Consider the following 19915-nt stretch of genomic DNA (forward strand, 5'->3'; position numbering starts at 1 on the left):
CGTGCTGCTTGTCTGGCGCCGGGGCGGAGACGCCTCGAGGGGGTTCTGCTGCGTTTTCCGTAAGGGGCGGGCAGGCAGAGAGCCAACAAGCGCAGTCTTTTCCTGGCTGAGTTTCTGCCCCTGATAGGCTAGGCAGCACAGGCACACGTTGGCTGGCAAAATAATAACGGGCAAATAATAACGGGCTGTAGGGACGCGGGTGGCGCTGTGGGTAAAACCTCAGTGCCTAGGACTTGCCGATCGTCAGGTCGGCGGTTCAAATCCCCGCGGCGGGGTGCGCTCCCATTGCTCGGTCCCAGCGCCTGCCAACCTAGCAGTTCGAAAGCACCCCCGGGTGCAAGTAGATAAATAGGGACCGCTTACTAGCGGGAAGGTAAACGGCGTTTCCGTGTGCTGCGCTGGCTCGCCAGAGCAGCTTTGTCACGCTGGCCACGTGACCCGGAAGTGTCTCCAGACAGCGCTGGCCCCTGGCCTATAGAGTGAGATGAGCGCACAACCCTAGAGTCTGTCAAGACTGGCCCGTAGGGGCAGGGGTACCTAAAAAAAATAACGGGCTGTATGCATTGCTAGCCCTACTTTGGGTAGATCCATTGAAATGAATGATCATGACTAAGGTAGGTTCATTTATTTCAATGAGTTTGCCCTGAGCAAAAGGTAGCTGGATATAACCCAGAATAATGATCGATTTATGCCTCTTTTTACATTCATTTCATGTATTTTTGTTATGAACCTCTTTGATATTTTTCATGAAATAGTGGTCTATAAATTCTTTGTCGATTATGATGGCTTTTGATTTGATTTCATTCTGCAGACAAAAGCATTCCTCTCCTCCCTGGCATTTGGCTCATTAGCAGTCTATGGCCTTTTAAACAATATTACGTGTTTTTGTGGTTTTTATATTGTGAACCACCCTGTGATCCTCAGATGAAGGGCAGTATAGAAATTGAATTAATAATTCTGAGCCATTTCTCCATATTTATTTCTGAATGCTGAAATTGACTGTTTACACTTCTGCACTTCACTCAGTCATAATTACGGTTACAGTTACAGTTTTTTGACTGATCAGTATGTTGACTTTTTGCAGTTGTATACTTAAAAATTAAGAAAACCGTGTTAGAAGTCGGGCAACTCAAACAGAGGCAGCCACTCAAGACCCCCCTGAAGGCAACCTAGGAAGAGTCCTTGCCCACGACAGCTGCTCTTGGGTTGAGAAGACACAGAGAAGACTGACACCTTTGGAAAACCAGGCCATGCACACTCCACGTGCTTGCTCCTAATGCAAAAGGAGTCACACAACCAGCAGCATCTCCCTGGGAAGCAAGGGTGCTGCTACCTCACCACCAGCTCAAAGGAAGAGGCATGCAAACCAGTTTTCTCTAGACCTCTTGGCAAGAGGCGGCTACCCAGGGCAACATGTTTTGATTGGGTGTCATTAAGGGAGGCCACAGATCGAGCCCACAGGGCAGAAGGCTTAAGCTGTTTTCAGCATTGTCTTTTAATTGTTATAAGCTAAACCTGGGACTTTAGGATGAAGGGTGGGTAATAAATTATACTAATGTTAGCCAGCAGCTCTTCTGGGCAAGGCGCTCTGTGCCGGCGGCAGCAGAGCATGGGTGGTGCAGAGATAGAATCAGAATTGTAGAGCTGGAAGGATCTGGAAATGTCATCCAGTCCAAACCCCTGCAATGCAAGAGTCACAACCAAAGAACCCTTGACCTCCAATGAAAGAGAGTCCTCCACACAGACGCAGAGGTTCCTTCTCCACTCCCATCCTCTCAATAGCAAACTGGTCCACACAAGGCACTCTGCAATTTCAGGCAGGCCCCTCTTTAAAGCAGGAAGCCAAACTCTTTGGAAAGTAAAACAAATCCAGCCTACAGCAAAGCATTTGTCACACATGTGCATCGCGTCATGTGTTCTGTTGGTCACATCTTGCTCCCTCTAGTCGTTCCCATGGCCCTCTTTCATCTCCGCTTTTCAGCTTCCTCCACAGCCCCAAATTCTTTATTTCCAACAACCCTCTTGCCAGAAATTAGCCAGTATATTCTGTTGTTTGTTTTCCATGTTTACTTTTGACTCGTGTCTTAGAAATACAAAAACTTTATTATCAATATTCTATGGACTATTGGGTTGCACACATTCCATGACATCACAGCAGCTCAGCCAACAGGTGCGAGGGTAGCTTTCATGTGGACCATCCTCAGAAACGAAGTGATCCCTTCCAAGATTATTGAAGAAAAAGTGTCCAGTGCTGTTTACATAGTCCAAATGAATATAAAGATAGCTGCATTTTTAAAAAGGTACTGATTGGTATACGCGACGAAGAAGGTCTCTTGCTCCAAAGCGTAATTGGCATTGAATGTCTGGGCCCTGGTGAGGCTCATCCCGGTGCCCTGAGGCCATGAAGATGGTGCTCTGGGGGATCTTCTGAAGTCACCAGGCAAGCAGTCACTAAATCCCACCCCATAACTCTGCATGGGGGAAATCAGATACCTCCCCAGTTTCTATGCAAGGTGTCCCATTTTGGACGAAGGACAATCTGTATCTCAGTCGGAGTGGAGCCTGGGGACATGGAAAAAAAAGATATAAAGAGGAAAGACAGACACATAGACACTCTGCAATTTCTGGCAGGCCCCTATTTAAAGCAGGAAGGCAACATCTTGCCCGTTCTCTCTCTGGCGCAAACCTGCCAAGGCAAATTCAGCTGTAGTGGAGGTCGTTCCACTCCTATCTAGAGCACGGTAAATCTGGGGAAGGGGATTCTGCCAATGGACCTAAAATGGGCCTCTCTGTTTTTCCCCAACTTCCTTCCGGCAGGCTTCTAAATCTGTTTCTTTCAAAAAGCAGGCGCTGTGATCCTATCTTGGATATGGGCTTTACACGATTCCCATTCAACACTCTGAGGAGAAGCTGAACCCTCATCAGTTTCAAAATGTTCCTGAAGTTTGCCTTGCCCCATCCCCATCTTCTAACATTCTCATCCCTACATCTCAGTCAGCAGGGCCAGTGGTCAGAGGTGATGGCGAACAAGCACAGATGCTCCCCAGCCCTGCCCCACATTCTGAACAGGCAGCCAAAGAAAGGGGCCACTGGCACCCAGCTGCTGCTGGGCAGTCTGCTGCCCAAACCACACACCCCAACCTGATCCAGCCACATACCTGGTGAGGGTTGGCCAGAAGCAGAACTTGAGATATCACCGTTGGGGGAAGGAGTGGGTTGAAGGCCGGCAGCTCGGAGCCTGTGGCCGGTTGCAGCTTGATGGCCATCGACTATCATTCAGCAGCAAGGAAGAGGAGAGGGAGAGAGGAAGAAAGATGAGCTCTCCTCGGGCACAAGCTCAGCCCAAGTGGGGTCGCTGGGACAACTCCATGGCCCAGTGCCCCAGCAGCATATCAATCACAACATTTTATAAATTATCCCCTCTTTCTGCTTCAAGTTGAAACCCCCAAGGAAAATACACCCTCATACCACAAAGCAGGAAGGCAAGGCAAAGGTGACAAAAACAGTGGTCAGGCCAAAGACCTGCTGGAAGAGAAACGTTTTCTGCTGGCCTGGTCTGTATGGAAGCCTAAGATCCTTGTGACATCAGGTGACTGACAGGTGGGAAAAGCCTCACCCTTCCCTGACAGCAGCAAGAAATGGAACCTTTAGCATCGTCGGCCAAGTCCTGTGGGACCTTCTGCCACTGGAGATTCAGCAGGGGCCATCTAACGCCTGCTGAAAACCTTTATTTTCTGCCATACCTGTGCAGGCAATTAAGAATAGCTCCTTCACAATGGTTAACTGGTGTCTGCTTTTTAACTTTTGTTACGGCTTGTATTGTATTGCTTTATGTTTTTATTGCTATAACCCGCTTTGTTAAATTATTTATGGCACTGCAGCATACACATATTTTTATAAGTAAATAAATGAAGGGCACCATGTAACTTCCTTAATAAAATAAAACAATCCACAGGGAGGAAGGAATCCTGCTGATCAGGAGCACAGCTCTCTTGCCTAGATTAAGAGCCAGTTCCTCTCACCTTGGGCACGGCAGCCTGGAAGACGATGTCCTGGACTGGGTGAGGGGCAGTGCTCAGCAGGGAGAGAACCAGCACCCTGGTGGCTGGTTGGCCAGGAACCGGGTCCCTGGAGAAGTGGAGCATGGCTTTCAGGCCCTTCTCCTCATAGACCGTGACCGGGGGGATCGTGCCTGTTGGGGGCAAGAAGGCAGACGAATATGGGAAGCTGCCTTATACAGAGTGAGACCACTGGGGTCAACTAGCTCCACACTGTCTCTACATTGACTGGCAACAATGCAATGACCCTCCAGGATTTCAGGCAGAGGTGTCTACCAGCTATACTTGGGAGATACTAGAAACTGAACTCGAGACCTTCTACCCCCAGAACAGATAGAATCATAGAATTGTAGAGTTGGGAAGGACCATGAGGGTTATCTAGTCCAACCCCCTGCAATGCAGGAACCTTTTGCCCAATGTGGGGCTTGAACCCACGACCCTGAGATTAAGAGTCTCCTGCTCTACCAACTGAGCTATCCCAGCTATGCTGTACCACTGTCCTTCGGCAATCTGGTGGCTTGGATGAGGATGCCAGGATCCAGAGGGAGGGGCGGGGAAAGTGGCGGGGGGGACGGACGATTTATTTATTTCATACAATTTATATACTGCTTGATTGCAGAAATCTTCATCCCAGTTTGCATAAAGAATAAGGCAGTAAGGTAATTAGTAAAAACTATTACAGCATGGATCACTGCCTTGCCGTGGCGAAGGGGCTTGAATAACTCAGAGAAGCTATGAACTATGGCGTGCAGGGCCATCCAAGATGGACAGGTCATAGTGGAGAGTTTTGACCAAACGTGATCCACCTGGAGCAGGAACCGGCAAGCCACCCCAGTATCCCTGCCAAGAAAACTCCACGGACAAAGACAACAGGCATATAAAAGTTATGACGCTGGTAGATGAGCCCCTCAGGTCGGAAGGCGTCCAACATGCTACTGAGGAGGAGAAGGGGACGACAGAGGACGAGATGGTTGGACAGTGTTCTCGAAGCTACCAGCATGAGTTTGACCAAACTGCGGGAGGCAGTGGAAGATAGGAGTGCCTGGCGTGCTCTGGTCCATGGGGTCACGAAGAGTCGGACATGACTAAACAACAACAAATTACAGCATTCAAAAAAATTAAAACCATCCATAGAGCTAAAAACACACCAGCATCCCAAACATCAGGCTTGTCTAAAAATGTTTTTGGCAGGTGATGAAAAGAATAGAGAGGCAGGGAGTTCTCATGTGTAGGTGCTGCCACACTAGGAGACCGATTTCAAAAAAAAGTGGAATGGGCATTGTGTGGCACCTATAACAGGGCCAGTCCTGCAGATCAAAGCAATCAAGAGGGTGTATAATATGGTCTCAGATCACTGGGGGCTCTGTATACTAATGGTGTAACACCTTGAGCCTGGCCAGCTAGCAAATAAGCAACCACTGCAGATATCTGAGCACAGGCGTGAAATCCTAACACAGCCTCACTCCCGTCAGCAATTGTGCTGCAGTATTCTGCACTAACTGCAGCTTCTGAATCGGGCGCAAGGGAAGCACCGCACAGAATGCATTGCAGTAATCTACTCTGAAAGTAGCCAGCGCATGAACTACTTGCAGCCAAGCCTTCCCGGTCCAGGAATGGCCATAGCTGTCATGCCAAATGCAGTTGGCAACAGGTAGCCACAGAGCCTCACAGAGGGGCAAAGCCAAACCCTATACGGGGCTCTGTCGCCCCACCAGAGTCCACATCCCACCACCAAATCGGGAGCAGCTGCTCAGCTCCTGCCCTGTGAAGAAAAGCTGCCATCCTGGCACTTACTCAGAGTAATGGAACTCAGCGGAATTGAAAGCTTAGCCAAGGAGCTGCTGGAGGACGCAGGACAAGGCGGCAAAAGTGCTGGTGCCATTTCAGGTATTTGGCTGGAGACTGGAGGAGCTGCCGCTGTCGGGCTGATGGGGAGACCTGGGGAAAGAGAGCCACCGGAACGTAGAGGCAATGTCATTATCCCAGCAGGGAACTAACCCTTTCCTTCCGCAGCTCCCCTCCCCATGCCCTGGTTGCCTCTTGCTTAGATGCTAATGCTGCAACAACATCCCCAAAGGCTCCTCCTCCAGATTTGGTTATCCATGAAGACCCTGGTCCAGGATGCGCAGCGGGATCTGAAGCCAACGAGGGTGCAAGCAGCTCAGACCCACTACTCTTCCTTTCACCAGCCCAGGAGAAGGAGGATGGCTCTTGAGGCCCCTGGCCTGGTTTTCTCATAGATGGCTATCCCTGGGGGGCTCGGAAGACCCCACCGGAAGGAAACAGGGTGACTATAACAAGGACAGTTCTAATGGATTTATTTATTTTAGGGTTTGGAAATGGTTCCACAGCAGTGTACAAAAACAGAGTCTAAAGCATAATGGAAATCATAAAGTGGTGTTGAAAACATGGAGCCAACTACAGCTTGTTATGTCCTGGTTTGGAAAACACATAGAGTTGCATTCAATCATATTCAGAACCAGTGTGGTGTAGTGGTTAGTGTTGCACTAGAAAGTGGGAGAGCCAGGGCTTTTTTTGTTTCGGCCGGAACTCTCTGGAACTGAGTTCCAGCACCTCTCAGAGAACCAGGGAGGCATTCATAGTGAGTTCTGGCACCTTTTTTTTCTAGAAAAATAGCACTGGGGAGAACTATGTACACCACCTTGGGCTAGTTGGAGGAAAGGTGGAATATAAATATAATACATAACATCATCATAATAATAATAATAATAATAATAATAATAATAATAATAATAATATTTTACCCAGAGTAGACCCACTCTGAGCCCAAGTTAGTCATGGCCAGGGTTTACACTGCATAAAAGCTAAGTCTATTAATTTCAATGAGTCTACTCTAAGTAGGGCTAGCACTGAATACAACTACTGACCTCCTCAAACACTCTCCTCCTTCCTAGACACAGGAAGCCAGAAAGCAGGGCTTTCTACATCAGGGAAGATGCAGCCCCTGAGAATTCCAGTCCAAGACACTAACCTAACATCAGCTCCTCATCCAGTGAGTGGGTAGAAGAGGAGGAGAGGAGCCTCTCCAGAAAAGGCTCTGTCTTTGCGTTCTCTTGCAAGGGAGCCTGGCACCCAGCACCCAGCTCAGAGAGGTCGATGAGGGTGAGGCTGCTTGCAGCGTCTGGAAGGGGCTGAGGTCCAGCTGAAATAATAATAATAATAATAAAAAAATAATTATTTATATCCCGCCCTCCCCAGCCGAAGCCGGGCTCAGAGCGGCTAACAACAATAAAAGTAACACAATTTACATAAAATCACAATCAATTAATTGAAATGCATTCTAAAATCAATTCAAAATCAAATTAATGGCAATCATTGGGCTAGAGTTCTATGTGGATTACCGAAGGAGGGGGTCAGACTGTGCCTTGGCCAAAAGCCTGGTGGAACAGCTCTGTCTTGCAGGCCCTGCGGAAAGATGTCAAGTCCCGCAGGGCCCTAGTCTCTTGTGACAGAGCATTCCACCAGATTGGGGCCACAGCCGAAAAAGCCCTGGCTCTGGTTGAGGCCAGTCTAACCTCCCTGTGGCCCGGGATCTCCAAGATGTTTTTATTTGAAGACCGTAAGGTCCTCCGTGGGACGTAACAGGAGAGGCGGTCCCGTAGGTATGAGGGTCCTAGGCCGTATAGGGCTTTAAAGGCCGTATAGGGCTTTAAATAAAGCAAGATTTGTTTTTTAAACAAAGTAGATGGCCATCCCAAGGAGGCTTAGCTGGTAGAGAACGCTGGGGAAAGGGAAGATCTTCCACCCACAATTTCAGATTGCTGCCAGCAGTTCTCCCAACACAAAGGTGGGACTCCCTTCCTCTCCGCCCCCCGCCCCCGCCACTCTACCAGGCTTGCATTTCACTTGTCTATTACTGGGTAAGGCAGACAGCCAAGAACTAAACTGAGATCCACCACTCAAAGCAAAACGCTTCTGACACAAATCCGTTCTCTTGGGAGCAAGTTAGCATAACTTCAGCCTTGCTAAACAAGCAAGAAAACCAGCAAACTGTGTCAGGCTTTTGAAACTGTAGGTTGGCTAGCTGCTCTGGTTTAGCAAAGCTTCCCAAAGTGCTCCCTGACTGTTCTGACCTGCAGAGCAGAATGTTTTCGTTTACTGTGGTGCTTCAAAGCAAAGACTTAAAGAGCTGGCAGCTTTTTGAAAAAGGGGGGCCATCCTGCAGTTCGTGGTTCGCAAAACGGAGTAGTCACCTGATGTGGTTTTCTGCTCGCCCTTCTGACCCTCCTTTTTTCCTTCCTTCTCGAAGCCACCTCCTCACCCCCCTCTTTAAATCCCTTCCCAACAACTCTGAAGAACAAAAAAGGCACCTGTATGATAGCTCAGTCAGTAGGGCATGGGACTCTTAATCTCAAGGTAGTGGGTTCAAGTCCCACATTAGGCAAAAGGTTCCTGCATTGCAGATGGCTGGACAAATGTGGTCCCTTCCAACTCTACTATGATTCACCCTAGCCCATCTCAATCTGCCCCTTGGCTTCACTGCAAGCAGGGCCTCCCCCAGACCCTTTACAAGACAGGGACAGCCTTGCCAACCTTGACCTACCAGCAGCACCACCAGAACTGGTCCCAGAATCCCCAGCGGTGCCCACAACGTCCTTGTAAAAGCACAGCGCCCGCGTGAGCCTGTCACTTGCCTGCAGAACCTCCCCTACAGAAGCAACAAGAGCGAGAATTTGCACCACGGGCTTCACTCAACAATTACAAGAAAACAATTGTTATTTGTAGGGTGGGGGATGCTTTGTTCCATGTGTTCTGTATTATTAGCATTTTTTAAAAAAATAAGTTATCCCTGTTAACAAATTAAAACCCTGGAATTCTAATTCTCGGGGCTAACAAAACACACACAAACCCCATCTAATAAAATTGATTTCATCCCAAAATGGAAAACGAGCGAGGTCCCAACTAAAGAAGAATGGCAACTTAAGTTGACAGAATATGCACAACTCACAGATTTAACAAATAGAATAAGAGAACAAGAAGAACATACGTTAAAAGAAGATTGGAAAACGTTTGCTGAATGTATGGGAAATAATGAAGTACAGCTGAAAACGTTGGCAGCATTAAGATAAATTCAACAGTGTAAATAAGTTTTGATGGATGCAACAATGGAATACTGAATGGTATAGTTTTTGTAAAATATGCAGGGATTTATGATATGTAAATGAACCATGGAAAGAGAAGAAGGGAAGTCACTGATATCTTAAGGATGTAAAATGAGTATCTTAAATTGTAAAACAGATAAAAATTATATACAAAAAAATAAATAAAAGTGATTTCAAATCCAGCAGTTTCCTAATTTGAGGGTAGAGAGAATAGGGGACAGCTGTTCCCTTCTCAGCCAGGACAAAACTGCATTTCTTGGGCCTCTGTAACACCCCTCTCTCTACACACACACCCCTGCCCAGCCCTTCCCTTGTTTGTTGTTCCTGTTCTTACCCAGAGCCTCCTCGTCTTCCACCGTCTCGCTGGCCACACGGAAGAGCAGTGGCTTCAGCCTCTCGCACTTGGCAAACGTGGCCTGTGGAAGGACACAGCCAGAGTGGAAGTGCCGCTGGCTCAGCCTCACAGCCCAGCTGACCCAGCCCCACCCCACCCCAGCTGTGGCCTGAGGGGAGGAGGAAAGCGCACCACACATGCTCAGAGGAACTTTATTCATCATGTTATTATAATATTCCGTTACGTGTTTCAGGGCAGATTCCAGGCACCCAGAATTCAGTTAAGCCCAGTCCATCTTTCTAGCCAGAGGGTACATATGCAACCGAAGAACATCAGAAAAACCCTTGCAGCCAGAGGTCCATCAAGCCCAGCATCCTCTCCTCACCAAGGAGGCCAACAAAATGCCACAATGGGAAGCCCGCAGACAGGACCTGGGTGCACCAACGGCAGTGCTTTTCCACCTTGTGTGATTCCCAGCAAGTGGTATTCATTGAGAATTGTGGGAAGGAATCTGAAAACAGAGGTCCTCTCTCTCCCCCAGTGACAAACGAGTCAACCAATGCATACTGCAGAGGCCCCACCATTGTCCTCAAGAGCCCCCTCCCCATGGCCAGGCAGAGGGAGGTCCTGGAGCATATGGGGCTGCCCTGGAGAAAGGCCTTACAGAGCATGCTAGCTGCAGTGCCTTTCATGCCTGGACTTCAGAGGTGTTCCCCAAGGGCTGGGGGGGGGGGGGTAAGGGAGAGAGTAGGATTTACCTGCAGGAGCTCCAGGGTTGATGGGGTGGTCCCGACTCCCTTGCTTTCTCGCCAGCTTCTCAGCATCTCCTCCAACGCCTCTGCGCTGCTGCGGGCTTCCTTCAGAGCGTTCAGTCGCCTGGAGACCTTGGCCGATTTCTCCTGCTCCTGCAATGGGCCAAGCACACTCAGATTCTTTAGCTGTGTTGCAGAGGGTTGGGCCAGATGACCCCTGGGACCCTTATTCCAACTCTACATTTCTGTGACTCTATGATTCTAGGTCACAAGGCATTTTCCCGAAGCAATTAGCAGCCTCAGCTTGTTCCTCTCATACCAAGGTCTGATAATAAACTGAGCCCTAGAAAAGCCAACCAGAGAAAGTTTGAAGACGACCTAAGAATCTGTGCTTGCATTTCTTTATTTGTTGCCTTTATATCTTTTTCCTTCCAAGGAGCTCAAGGATTCTCCCCACTATTCATACATGGTTCTCCTGCACTTCATTTAATCGCCACAACGACCCTGTGAGGTAGGTGAGGCCTCAAGGAGTGAAGTTACAAGGAACCAGGCAGAGGGCCTTCTTGGTAGTGGTGCCCAACTTGTGGCATGCCTTCCCAACAGATGTCAAGGAGTTAAGTAACTATACAACTTTAAGAAGACATCTGAAGGTTTTTATATTTGTTGGAAGCCACCCAGAGGCAACCTAGGCAGATGAGTGGGGTAATAATAATAATAATAATAATAATAATAATAATAATAATAATAATAATAAAGCAGTAATTGGCCCTAAGTCACATCCAGTGAGCTTCATGGCTGTGGGGGGATTAGAACCCTGGTCTCTTCCAGGTCATAGTCCAGCACTTTAACCATTACACCACACTGGCTTCTCCATGAGCATGGAGCCCTCTGGCACCAGAAGCTGCCAGACAATGGGGGGAAATGGCAGAGAGAAGACCTACCTCTCTGATCATCCCTTTGATCAGCCTGTTTGCTGCCTGAAGGTCCTCTGGGTTTTTGCTTTTCAGGAGCCTTGTTAAAAGCTGAGGAGAGGAGGGGAGAAGGTGAAGACCAGGCCAGAAGCATATTTACCAACAAGGCTTTCAGATGGTCTGTTTTTGGATGGAAAAAGTAGCATTTCTCAGAATAAAGTTTATAACTAGGATATTTAAAAAACAAAACAAGGGAAGGGCTGTAGGCTCAGGGGACAAAAGTCTGCTTTGCATGCAGGAGGTCCTTGATTCAATCCCCAAAAGGTTTGTCAGGGCCCCCGTGGGTCACCCTGTCCGCACCCACTACCCAAGTCCATTATTAAAGGTAAAGGTACCCCTGCCCGTACGGGCCAGTCTTGACAGACTCTAGGGTTGTGCACCCATCTCACTCAAGAGGCCGGGGGCCAGCGCTGTCCGGAGACACTTCCGAGTCACGTGGCCAGCGTGACATCGCTGCTCTGGCGAGCCAGAGCCGCACACGGAAACGCCGTTTACCTTCCCGCTAGTAAGCGGTCCCTATTTATCTACTTGCACCCGAGAGTGCTTTCGAACTGCTAGGTTGGCAGGCGCTGGGACCGAACAACAGGAGCTCACCCCGCCGCGGGGATTCGAACCGCCAACCTTTCGATCGGCAAGCCCTAGGTGCTGAGGCTTTTACCCACAGCGCCACCCGCGTCCCGCGTCCATTATTAATGGTGAGCAATAGTGGCGGTGCAGTGTCCAGCTTGACCACAAGGAGGAGCAGGTTACCTTGGATTTCTCATCATCAGCATCAAAAATGGAGCTAGCCGGCCGTGGAGAAGGCGGTGGCAGAATTTTGTCTTCCGGTAGTTTGGGGTCTTGTTTGACGATCCCTGAAATAAAGCTTTGCAGTGTTGGCACACCCACAGTTCAAGGATGCTTAGGGGCCATTTAAAGTGACAAATCACAGCAGAAAAGGCATTTAAAGCTAGTTGCCCGAGCCTGGAACTCAGAGATTCAAAATGCAAGAAACTAAAAATTGAAAGCAAAGGAGCAAAAGCTGGCCTTAAACCGCCCGCAATTTGTCATCTGCAAGGCTTCAGATTCTACCACAAAAACTTTTGGATGCAGCTATTAAGAGTGTCAGAGTAGAATTTGTTTTTTAAAAAGGATGATCATTACAGAGGAATCTGTGAAACAAGTAGTATGTTAAAGGGGATGAATTGGAATATATCTGAAAGTGGGAAAACAGTTTGGGGGGGAAGGTATTTAAATTAAATTAAATTTGGTTATGTTGTTTTATAAATTTGAAAATGAATAAAAATTAATTGGCAAAAAAAAAAGTGCCGGACTAAAACCTGGGAGACCAGGGTTCAAACCTCCCCACCTGGCCAATAGGTGTGACCTTGGGCAGTCACCACTTCTCAGCCTTAGCCACCTCACATGGTTGTTGTGAGGAATAAATGAGGAGAACCATGAAGGCCAACTTGAGCTTCTTGGAAGAAAAAGGAGAGATACAAGGGCAATAAATAAATAGACCCACCAGAGTAAGTAGTTTAAAAGAGATAAGAGAGGTAAACACCAGCTGCGCAACGCCTTTTTTGTGGTCCCAGGAAGAAAAATACTTTGTTCTGCTTTCTCACGGAAAAACCTCATGAGGGAAAAGAGTGTTAGAAGCATTTTGGTCAGCAGGCTTGTGGTTTAAGACCATGTGACTTTGAGATGGGAAGGAGGTGGGGGAGAACACAGACAGAAGAACCAGCTAAATGGAGACCTTGTTTCTTCAACATTTGATAAGCGTCGCGGATTTTCACTTCCTGAGGAAACCACACCATCCAACTGAACAGAAGCTCGACGATGCGGGATTTGACTCTGTCCGTCGACCACTCTCCGAGATACTGGGAAGCCCAAAGTAAAGATGGTTGGAACCAGAAGAAGAAAGACCACCACCTTGGGGAGTCCCCCGCTCCTCACAAAGCAAGACTGTGCCCGCAGCATCTTGTACTCCCACCCACGCAAAATAAATCCTTGTACATTTCAGATGTTTTCTGCCTTCAAAGGACGAACCTGTACCCTTAACAGTGGGAACAGGGGATAACCAGTGGCCCTGCAGATGTTGCTGGAAGTACAGAATCCACCCCTCTTTTAAAAATAACCACACACAACCCCAACTTTATCTTGACCTTTAGGACTCTGAGGAGGCCCTTCTGAAGGGACCTCCCAGCCACCCCTTTTCTGACAAGGGCCTCCTCCCTTCCAGGCTTCTTTTTATATATAATAATAATAATTTATTATTTATACCCTGCCCATCTGGCTGGGTTTCCCCAACCACTCTGGGCTGTTCCTAATAGAATATTAAAAACACAATGAAACATCAAACATTAAAAACTTCCCTAAACAGGGCTGCCTTCAGATGTCTTCTAAAAGTCAGATAGTTGTTTATTTCCTTGACATCTGATGGGAGGGTATTCCACAGGACAGGCGCCACTACCAAGAAGACCGTCTGCCTGGTTCCTTGTAACTTCACTTTTCACAGTGAGGGAACCGCCAGAAGGCCCTCGGAGCTGGACCTCAGTGTCCTGGATGAACAATGGGGGTGGAGATGCTCCTTCAGGTATACTCGGCCAAGGTCGTTTAGGGCTTTAAAGGTCAGCACCAACACTGAATTTCTGAGCTTCACCTGCCTGGGCACTTACCTTGGGAGAAAGGACCTTGATGAGACCGTTCAGAAATCGGAACTTCCCCATTTCATGATGGAAATTCTCTCCGCAGTTGTTCACGCACATCTCCAAGACCTTGTAGGGGGAAAGAGGCAAACACAAACCTTGATCCTAAAAGAGCAGGCAAATCCACAGGGAGCCCCCAAGACCCCATCATGCCAGCCTTGTCCTTAGGCAGTGAGGTCACCAAGCCATTCAAGGTGACAACAAAAGGTGCAGAAAACAGAGCCAGGTAACTTTCTCTAGGTAAAGGCAGCAGAAAAGGGGACCCAGGGGTGCAGGGAGGGGGAGGTGCTATTTTCTCTGAGTCTTCATAACTCCAAATAGAAGTGCAAAGGGCAGCCATCACTGGCTGGGTGCTCTCCAGATGTTTTGGACTGCAATTCCTATCAGCTGCAGCCAGCATTTGTGGCAGAATCTATAGTCCAAAACACCTACAGGTCAGTCACTAGGTTGATGAAGGTTGGCAGAGAGACTCTGGGTTGGTTAAAATCCATATCTGCCCTTGCTCATCTCGATATGGGAATTTCAGGAAGGAGAAAAATACTCTGCACATGCTCACAGATGCTGCATTTTTAATAACTTCACACTGGCCACAACTGACCCCTGGCACTGAGAACTGATTCGAAGCTAAAGCTAACAGGCTATTCAGAATAAGCAGGGAAGGTGTTCCAAGCAGTGCCAGTTGTCAGGCATAGCTCAGTGAGCAAATGAGGTAGGAGAAGGTGGACTCAGTCAGGCTGAGACTGATTGGGATGGGTGGGGGTGGGACGAAGGTTGTGTAATGCAGATGTGACAAGCTACAAGAGCAGGAAGCTCCCCCTCAAAAAGAGGGGAAAAAAGAACCACCAAACTGCAGAATTCTCAACCCAGATGCTCATCAGCAGCTGCTCTGTCCACACAACAAATGGGGGAACAAGAAGCCTGGACTCCAAAGAGGAAATGCAAGGCCTTGCATGCACAATAACCCTGTGCCCAGGATACTGCAGGACACACTGGGCTGCACAATGCTCACACTTATTTATTGCATTTATATCCCACCTTTTTCTCCAAGGACAGCAAGTACACAGCTCTCCCTCTTCTTATTTAATCCCCACAACAAACCACTTATGGGTCCGAGAGGCAGACCCAAGGTCACCCTTCATGTCCAAGTGGGAATTTGAACCCAGGATTTCCAGGTCCTGGTACACTTACGGTTAGCGCATGCAGAGCCTCTGCCTCCTGCGGCGACTGGATCTTATGTTCCAGCAACTTCAGAGCTGCAGCAATGCTGAGAGAGAGGTAAAAAAGAAAAGCAGTCATGCCATAGTCCCTGAAATCATTCTTGAATTCACCTTCACAACAACCAGGGCTATTGCTGTCGGGGGGGGGGGGGCAAAGCTCAATGGGAGAGCATCTGCTTGGCATGCAGAAGGTCTAGGAAGGGCTGGGGGGAAATACTCCCTGCCTGAAAAACTTGGAGAGCCACAGCTGCCAGTCAGCATGCACACAATCCTGAGCTAGCACAAGGCAGTTTCCTATGTTTTCAAGAGGAAGAGGGCAGTTTGCTCAGTGATGGGCAAGAGAAGAGCTGTACTTCTGCACCCAAGACCAGCTCTCTGCTTTTGCCACACAAGATCCAGGGATATCTCATAGGCAGCTGACACCTGCCACTTCCAACTGCATGACATTTTAGGGTAATATCTGCTGAACCCTGTTATTTGGGTTTTTTTCTCAGTCTCTACAGGAAAGTAGCTGAGGAGTGGAGGTAAACCACTCGTTTCTTCTCTGAGAGTGTTGAACGTGGTTTGTAAGAGTGATCACTGCTGCTCGTGATGGCTAGACATGCTCCAGTCTGGCACCTTGCCACAGGTTGTACAGGCTTTTTAAGCAATATAGAAGAAGCCAGCTGAACCTGTTTGACCAGAAACAACTGCAAAAGAAAGCAGATAGGTGCTTGAGCCACAAGAAGTGAAACTGCTCCTCAAGAAACAATAGATCATCTCCGCCAAAGGAGCTCAAGCACACTCTTGGCATGACATAAAATGCCACGCAAGAAAAGGATGGAATGAGCAGAAATTGTGGCAGAAAGAGAGCTGAGGTTCGTTCCAAGCCCATCCCCAGTCAAGGAACATTGCCAGACATTCAAGTTTCAATCAGCTGCTATGTTTTAGGAGATGCAAACGCTCTCAAGAATTCGTTTGCTTTCAGCAAACAGTGCCCAAGGCTCAAGGGATTCCTGGGCAAGGAAACACAAGCAACCCACACACAACGAAACAACTGCAGGCCAGAATCTGACCACACACCGCAAGAAGAGGACAGAGGCGCTCTCTCCCCTCCTGCTCTGCCTGGGAATCTCCCACAATCTGCCCTGCTGTAGTGCCTCTGCACATGGACAAAGGGTAGCAAACAGAACTTTGGGGTAACACAAGCTCTTACCATCTCTCCACGCTCAAGACAAAACCTTTGCCAACTTCCACATCCACCCCAAGCTGGAAGTGGCCTAGAGCAAAAGGTTCTCCTCACCCAGTGCAGCCTTACCTGTCAGCATCTGCGTTGACCTGGTCGCTAAACCTCTGGATACATTCCCAGTTTTCCTCGGAGTTACTGGGATCTGTGGCTTTGTCTGCCATGGAAGACAAGGTTGGGAAGAGTCACAACAGTGCAGCAAAGCTGGGCAAAGCACCAATGTCTGATCAGCCCCAGATGTTGCCTGCTATCCAGCCCCAGCCCTGCTCTGTTGCCAGTGAAGGGACACAGAAAAGAGAAAGGGAGCAGAAAGTGAAATGGCTTTATGCTGGGGAGGCAGCCTAGTCCTCTCCCCCAGGCAACCATATCTAAAGGGGCTGCAGTGTATTTAGAAAATAAGCTAGGAAGGAGAGGAAGAAAAGTTACCAGACAGGGTCCTTTTTAGTGGTGGCTCCCCAGTTGTGCAATGTCTTCCCTAGTGAGGTGTGCCTGTCTCCATTGCTAGCAACTTTCAAGAGGAACCTGAAAACATTCTTGTTTACCTGCGCATCTGTTGGTAGCTATTCCTGGAAACTCCGAGATCAGTGAATGGAAGAATGTTATTGATTGTAATTGCTTTTAGACTATTTTTAACTGTAACTGCTTTAGGATGTTTTAAGTTGCAACTGCCCTTAGAATGTTTTCATCCATTTTTGCTTTCGTTTTCAAATTGTGTATCTATTTGCTAGCCTGGGCTCCTTGGGGAGGAAAGGCGAGGCATGAATTCAGTAAACATTAATAAAAATAGATACTGATGGGAAATTTGTGTTAAAAGTCTCAAGTGGGAGGATGAAAATAACAACCGTAAAGTAAATGATACACAGAAAGGAAGGCCTTTGTTTAAAAGAAATTAGATACTTTGAAGAGGATGAGATAATATTGGATGGAGATTTTAAAAGCTTTAGATATGCCCACTGATAAAACAAAGAATAAACTGAGTTTTTGGTGTGTGTGTGTGTGTGTGTTTACATTTTTTAGCTTTGTTGGCAGCCAAGAAACAACAGGGAAGATCCAACCTTTCAGTTAGAAAAAAGAAACAAGACCAGGTTTGCTATGAAAGAAAGAGACAAACTGGGGGCAGTGTATCTTTCTTAGAAATCTTTTGTTTCTGAGAGTTTTGAAGACTGCAGATTTTTAAGGGAAGTTGGAAATTGTTGCAATATCCTCAAAAGAGAGAATGATGCTTAATAATTCTGTTCAGTTGACAAAAACCAAGCTATTGAAAGAAAAATGAAACCATTGCACTTATAGGAGAGTATACAGCATTTAGGCTGCAGTCCTAGAACTACTCACCTGGGACTAAACCTATTGAACTCAACAGGACTTACTTCTGAGTAGACATATATAGGATTGCACAGTTAACAAATGAATGGCCAGGTTCTTTAATTAGGAAGGGAAATCCAGGTGTAAAGAGGATGAGGTGTAAAGAGGATGGAGAATGTTCTTTCCACCAGTTCTCTCCAGCAGCATTTTGAAATACTTTCTACTGTATTGGCAAATTGACTGATAAATATACAGGCGTTGATCAGATGCATTTTCATGCCTGGCAGTAAAACGTCAGATTGCATCAGATTACTGCTGGCTCAAATCAGAAAACAGAAAAAATTACAGGGTTTTTTTTCCTTGCGTCAGAGAAAGCTTTTTATAGAGTGAGAAAATAATCTTTTTTTCTGTAATGAAGGCATTTGATTTAGGGAAGCATTTATACAACAGACAGCCCTGAAGCCAGAATTAGCTGGGAATGTGTACTCTTGTTTTTATATATATATAAAAGTAGGCAAAATACTTCTCCTGGGAGTTACTCTTATTTGCAGAAACTAGTCAGAGGCAGCAATGCACGTGAATGCCAGTTGCTGGAAGCCACAGGAGGGGAAAGTGCCCTTGTGCCCAGGCTTGCTTGCTTTGCTAGCTTCCCATGGGCATCTTGTTGGTAACTGGGAGAACAGGATGCCAGCCCAGATGGGCTTTGGGGCAGATTCCAAAAAGGCTCTTCATATGTCTTTAACTTTGAGCAAGAGCAGTAAGAAATTGCCCATGAATAAAAGCAGTGAGGATAATGGGCCAATAAAAAAAAAACCTTACTTTATTTATTTATTTTATTTATTTATTTATTTATGAATTTATAATCCACACTTTCAGGGAGGGGAAAAACACAGCAAGGTGGAGTACAACATATAAAGTTATAAAAATCAACAAATGGCCATAAAAACCTGGTTAAAATTTATCAGTGAATATCAATAGACACTGACTGATTAAAACAAAACATCATTTTGTAAAGGCCTGTCTGAATAAAAAAAAAAGTTTTAAAAAGAAGGGAGAATGATGTAGTATTTAAGCCTGACTAAGCCCACCTGAGTCAAGAGTGGAGATCGAATAAAAAAAAATTATGGCAAAATATCAGGTTATTAAGTCCAGGAGGCAAGAAGTACCTCAAACATGACGAAACTAGAAGATCCCCAAATTATCTGCCCTCAAATGAAAAAGAGAGAGAGAGAGACGGCAACATTGAATGAAAGGAATATCCAAACAGCTTTGACGGGGGGGGGGGGGGGAATCGGAAGGCAAAACTGTTGCCTTTCAGGGTCCCCCAGTCTGGGTTGAAAAAACACGCAGCCACTTTGACTCCGTCTTGCCGAAGGGGGCCAGTTTAAGCCGCCTGGTGCAAAACCGCTTCCGAGTTGCACCGTTTGACGCTTCAGGTGGTTTGCAAGAAAAGCTCCCAGGGGAGAGCGCTTTCCAAGACACCCCCTCCAGGCTCATATGCCAGATTTGGGAGCGAAGGGCCGGCCCGGCAGGGTGGGGTGTCCTTTCTTCCTCCACCCGCGTCTCAGGAGCCAAGGAGCCAAGCTCCGCGCAACTCAGCCCGGAGAGGCGCCCAGCCAGGCGCCGTAGCCTCTGAGCGCGTGCAGAGCGCCCTCCCTCTCCTCCCCACACTCACGCAGCAGCAGCTCCAGCGTGCCCGGAGGAGCCGCCCGCGCCATGGCCTGCCTCCCTCTTCCTCGGCCGGGCAGAAAATTGGCCCGGCACGCCCAGCCCCGGGTGGGACGACCCTCCGGCGCCCAGACCCCGCCTCGGCGCCCGCCCGGGGCGGGGAGAGGCAGCCGGAGCGCCGCCCCCGCGCCCGGCGCTGGGCAGCAACAGGCCTGGCACTGAAGCCCCGCCAGGGAAAAGCACACCAGCAGCCGCCGCGAGGGGCCGGGCAGCCGCCCAGAGCAGCCTCTCCCCGGGGGCTCCGCGCCTTGGCCAGCTCGGCCAGGGGCAAAACATTGGCGGGGGTGGGGGCAAGGGGCGCATAAGGGGAGAGAGGACAGCGGGCAGATAGATTTATACATCGCTTTAAAAGAAAACAGCTTAAAGTGGTTTACAAGGGGGGGGACAACAAAATTATCAGTAAGAAAAATGAACAGCAATAATGTAAAACTTTCGAGAAGTTAAAATGATAGACTCAAAATGGATTAGTGTTCACATCAGGTTGGAAAAGCACAATTAAAAACCAAAGCCTCCAGCCC

General features: G+C 47.9%; 1 protein-coding gene and 1 long non-coding RNA gene across 4 annotated transcripts; one reads left to right on the top strand and one right to left on the bottom strand.

Annotated features, from left to right (window-relative positions):
• The first annotated feature begins 540 nt into the window (after positions 1 to 540).
• On the top strand, positions 541 to 3919 carry LOC114584170 (uncharacterized). The gene is made up of 2 exons (XR_003703638.2): positions 541 to 614; positions 2848 to 3919. It is a non-coding gene; the product is annotated as an uncharacterized LOC114584170 (long non-coding RNA).
• GGA2 (golgi associated, gamma adaptin ear containing, ARF binding protein 2) lies at positions 2085 to 19487 on the bottom strand. 3 transcript variants are annotated; one of them, XM_028705752.2, is made up of 15 exons: positions 19345 to 19487; positions 16440 to 16524; positions 15114 to 15189; positions 13896 to 13994; positions 12974 to 13097; positions 11989 to 12092; positions 11209 to 11289; positions 10274 to 10420; positions 9516 to 9597; positions 8623 to 8727; positions 7051 to 7221; positions 5853 to 5996; positions 4023 to 4192; positions 3159 to 3269; positions 2085 to 2562 (listed from the first exon to the last, which is right to left on the bottom strand). In XM_028705752.2, exons 1-15 carry the CDS (start codon positions 19385 to 19387, stop codon positions 2452 to 2454), a joined length of 1653 nt encoding a protein of 550 aa, XP_028561585.2. In that variant the 5' UTR covers positions 19388 to 19487; the 3' UTR covers positions 2085 to 2451. The 3 variants fall into 3 exon arrangements, with proteins under 3 accessions (XP_028561585.2, XP_028561586.2, XP_077775286.1); XM_028705753.2 differs by lacking the exon at positions 4023 to 4192; XM_077919160.1 differs by lacking the exons at positions 11209 to 11289; positions 11989 to 12092; positions 12974 to 13097.
• Between the last annotated feature and the right edge of the window lie 428 nt (positions 19488 to 19915).

Source organism: Podarcis muralis, chromosome 14 (genome assembly GCF_964188315.1).
Source record: "Podarcis muralis chromosome 14, rPodMur119.hap1.1, whole genome shotgun sequence".
Classification (NCBI taxonomy): Eukaryota; Metazoa; Chordata; class Lepidosauria; order Squamata; family Lacertidae; genus Podarcis; species Podarcis muralis.

Excerpts from the sequence above, each read along its gene's own strand:
- GGA2 (XM_028705752.2), bottom strand. The coding sequence starts at position 19,387 with ATGGCGCGGGCGGCTCCTCCGGGCACGCTGGAGCTGCTGCTGC. Across the intron at positions 15,190-16,439 it reads GTCAACGCAGATGCTGACAG|CATTGCTGCAGCTCTGAAGT; the intron begins GTAAGGCTGCAC and ends CCTCTCTCTCAG. Across the intron at positions 5,997-7,050 it reads GGATGAGGAGCTGATGTTAG|GTCTCCCCATCAGCCCGACA; the intron begins GTTAGTGTCTTG and ends CTCTTTCCCCAG.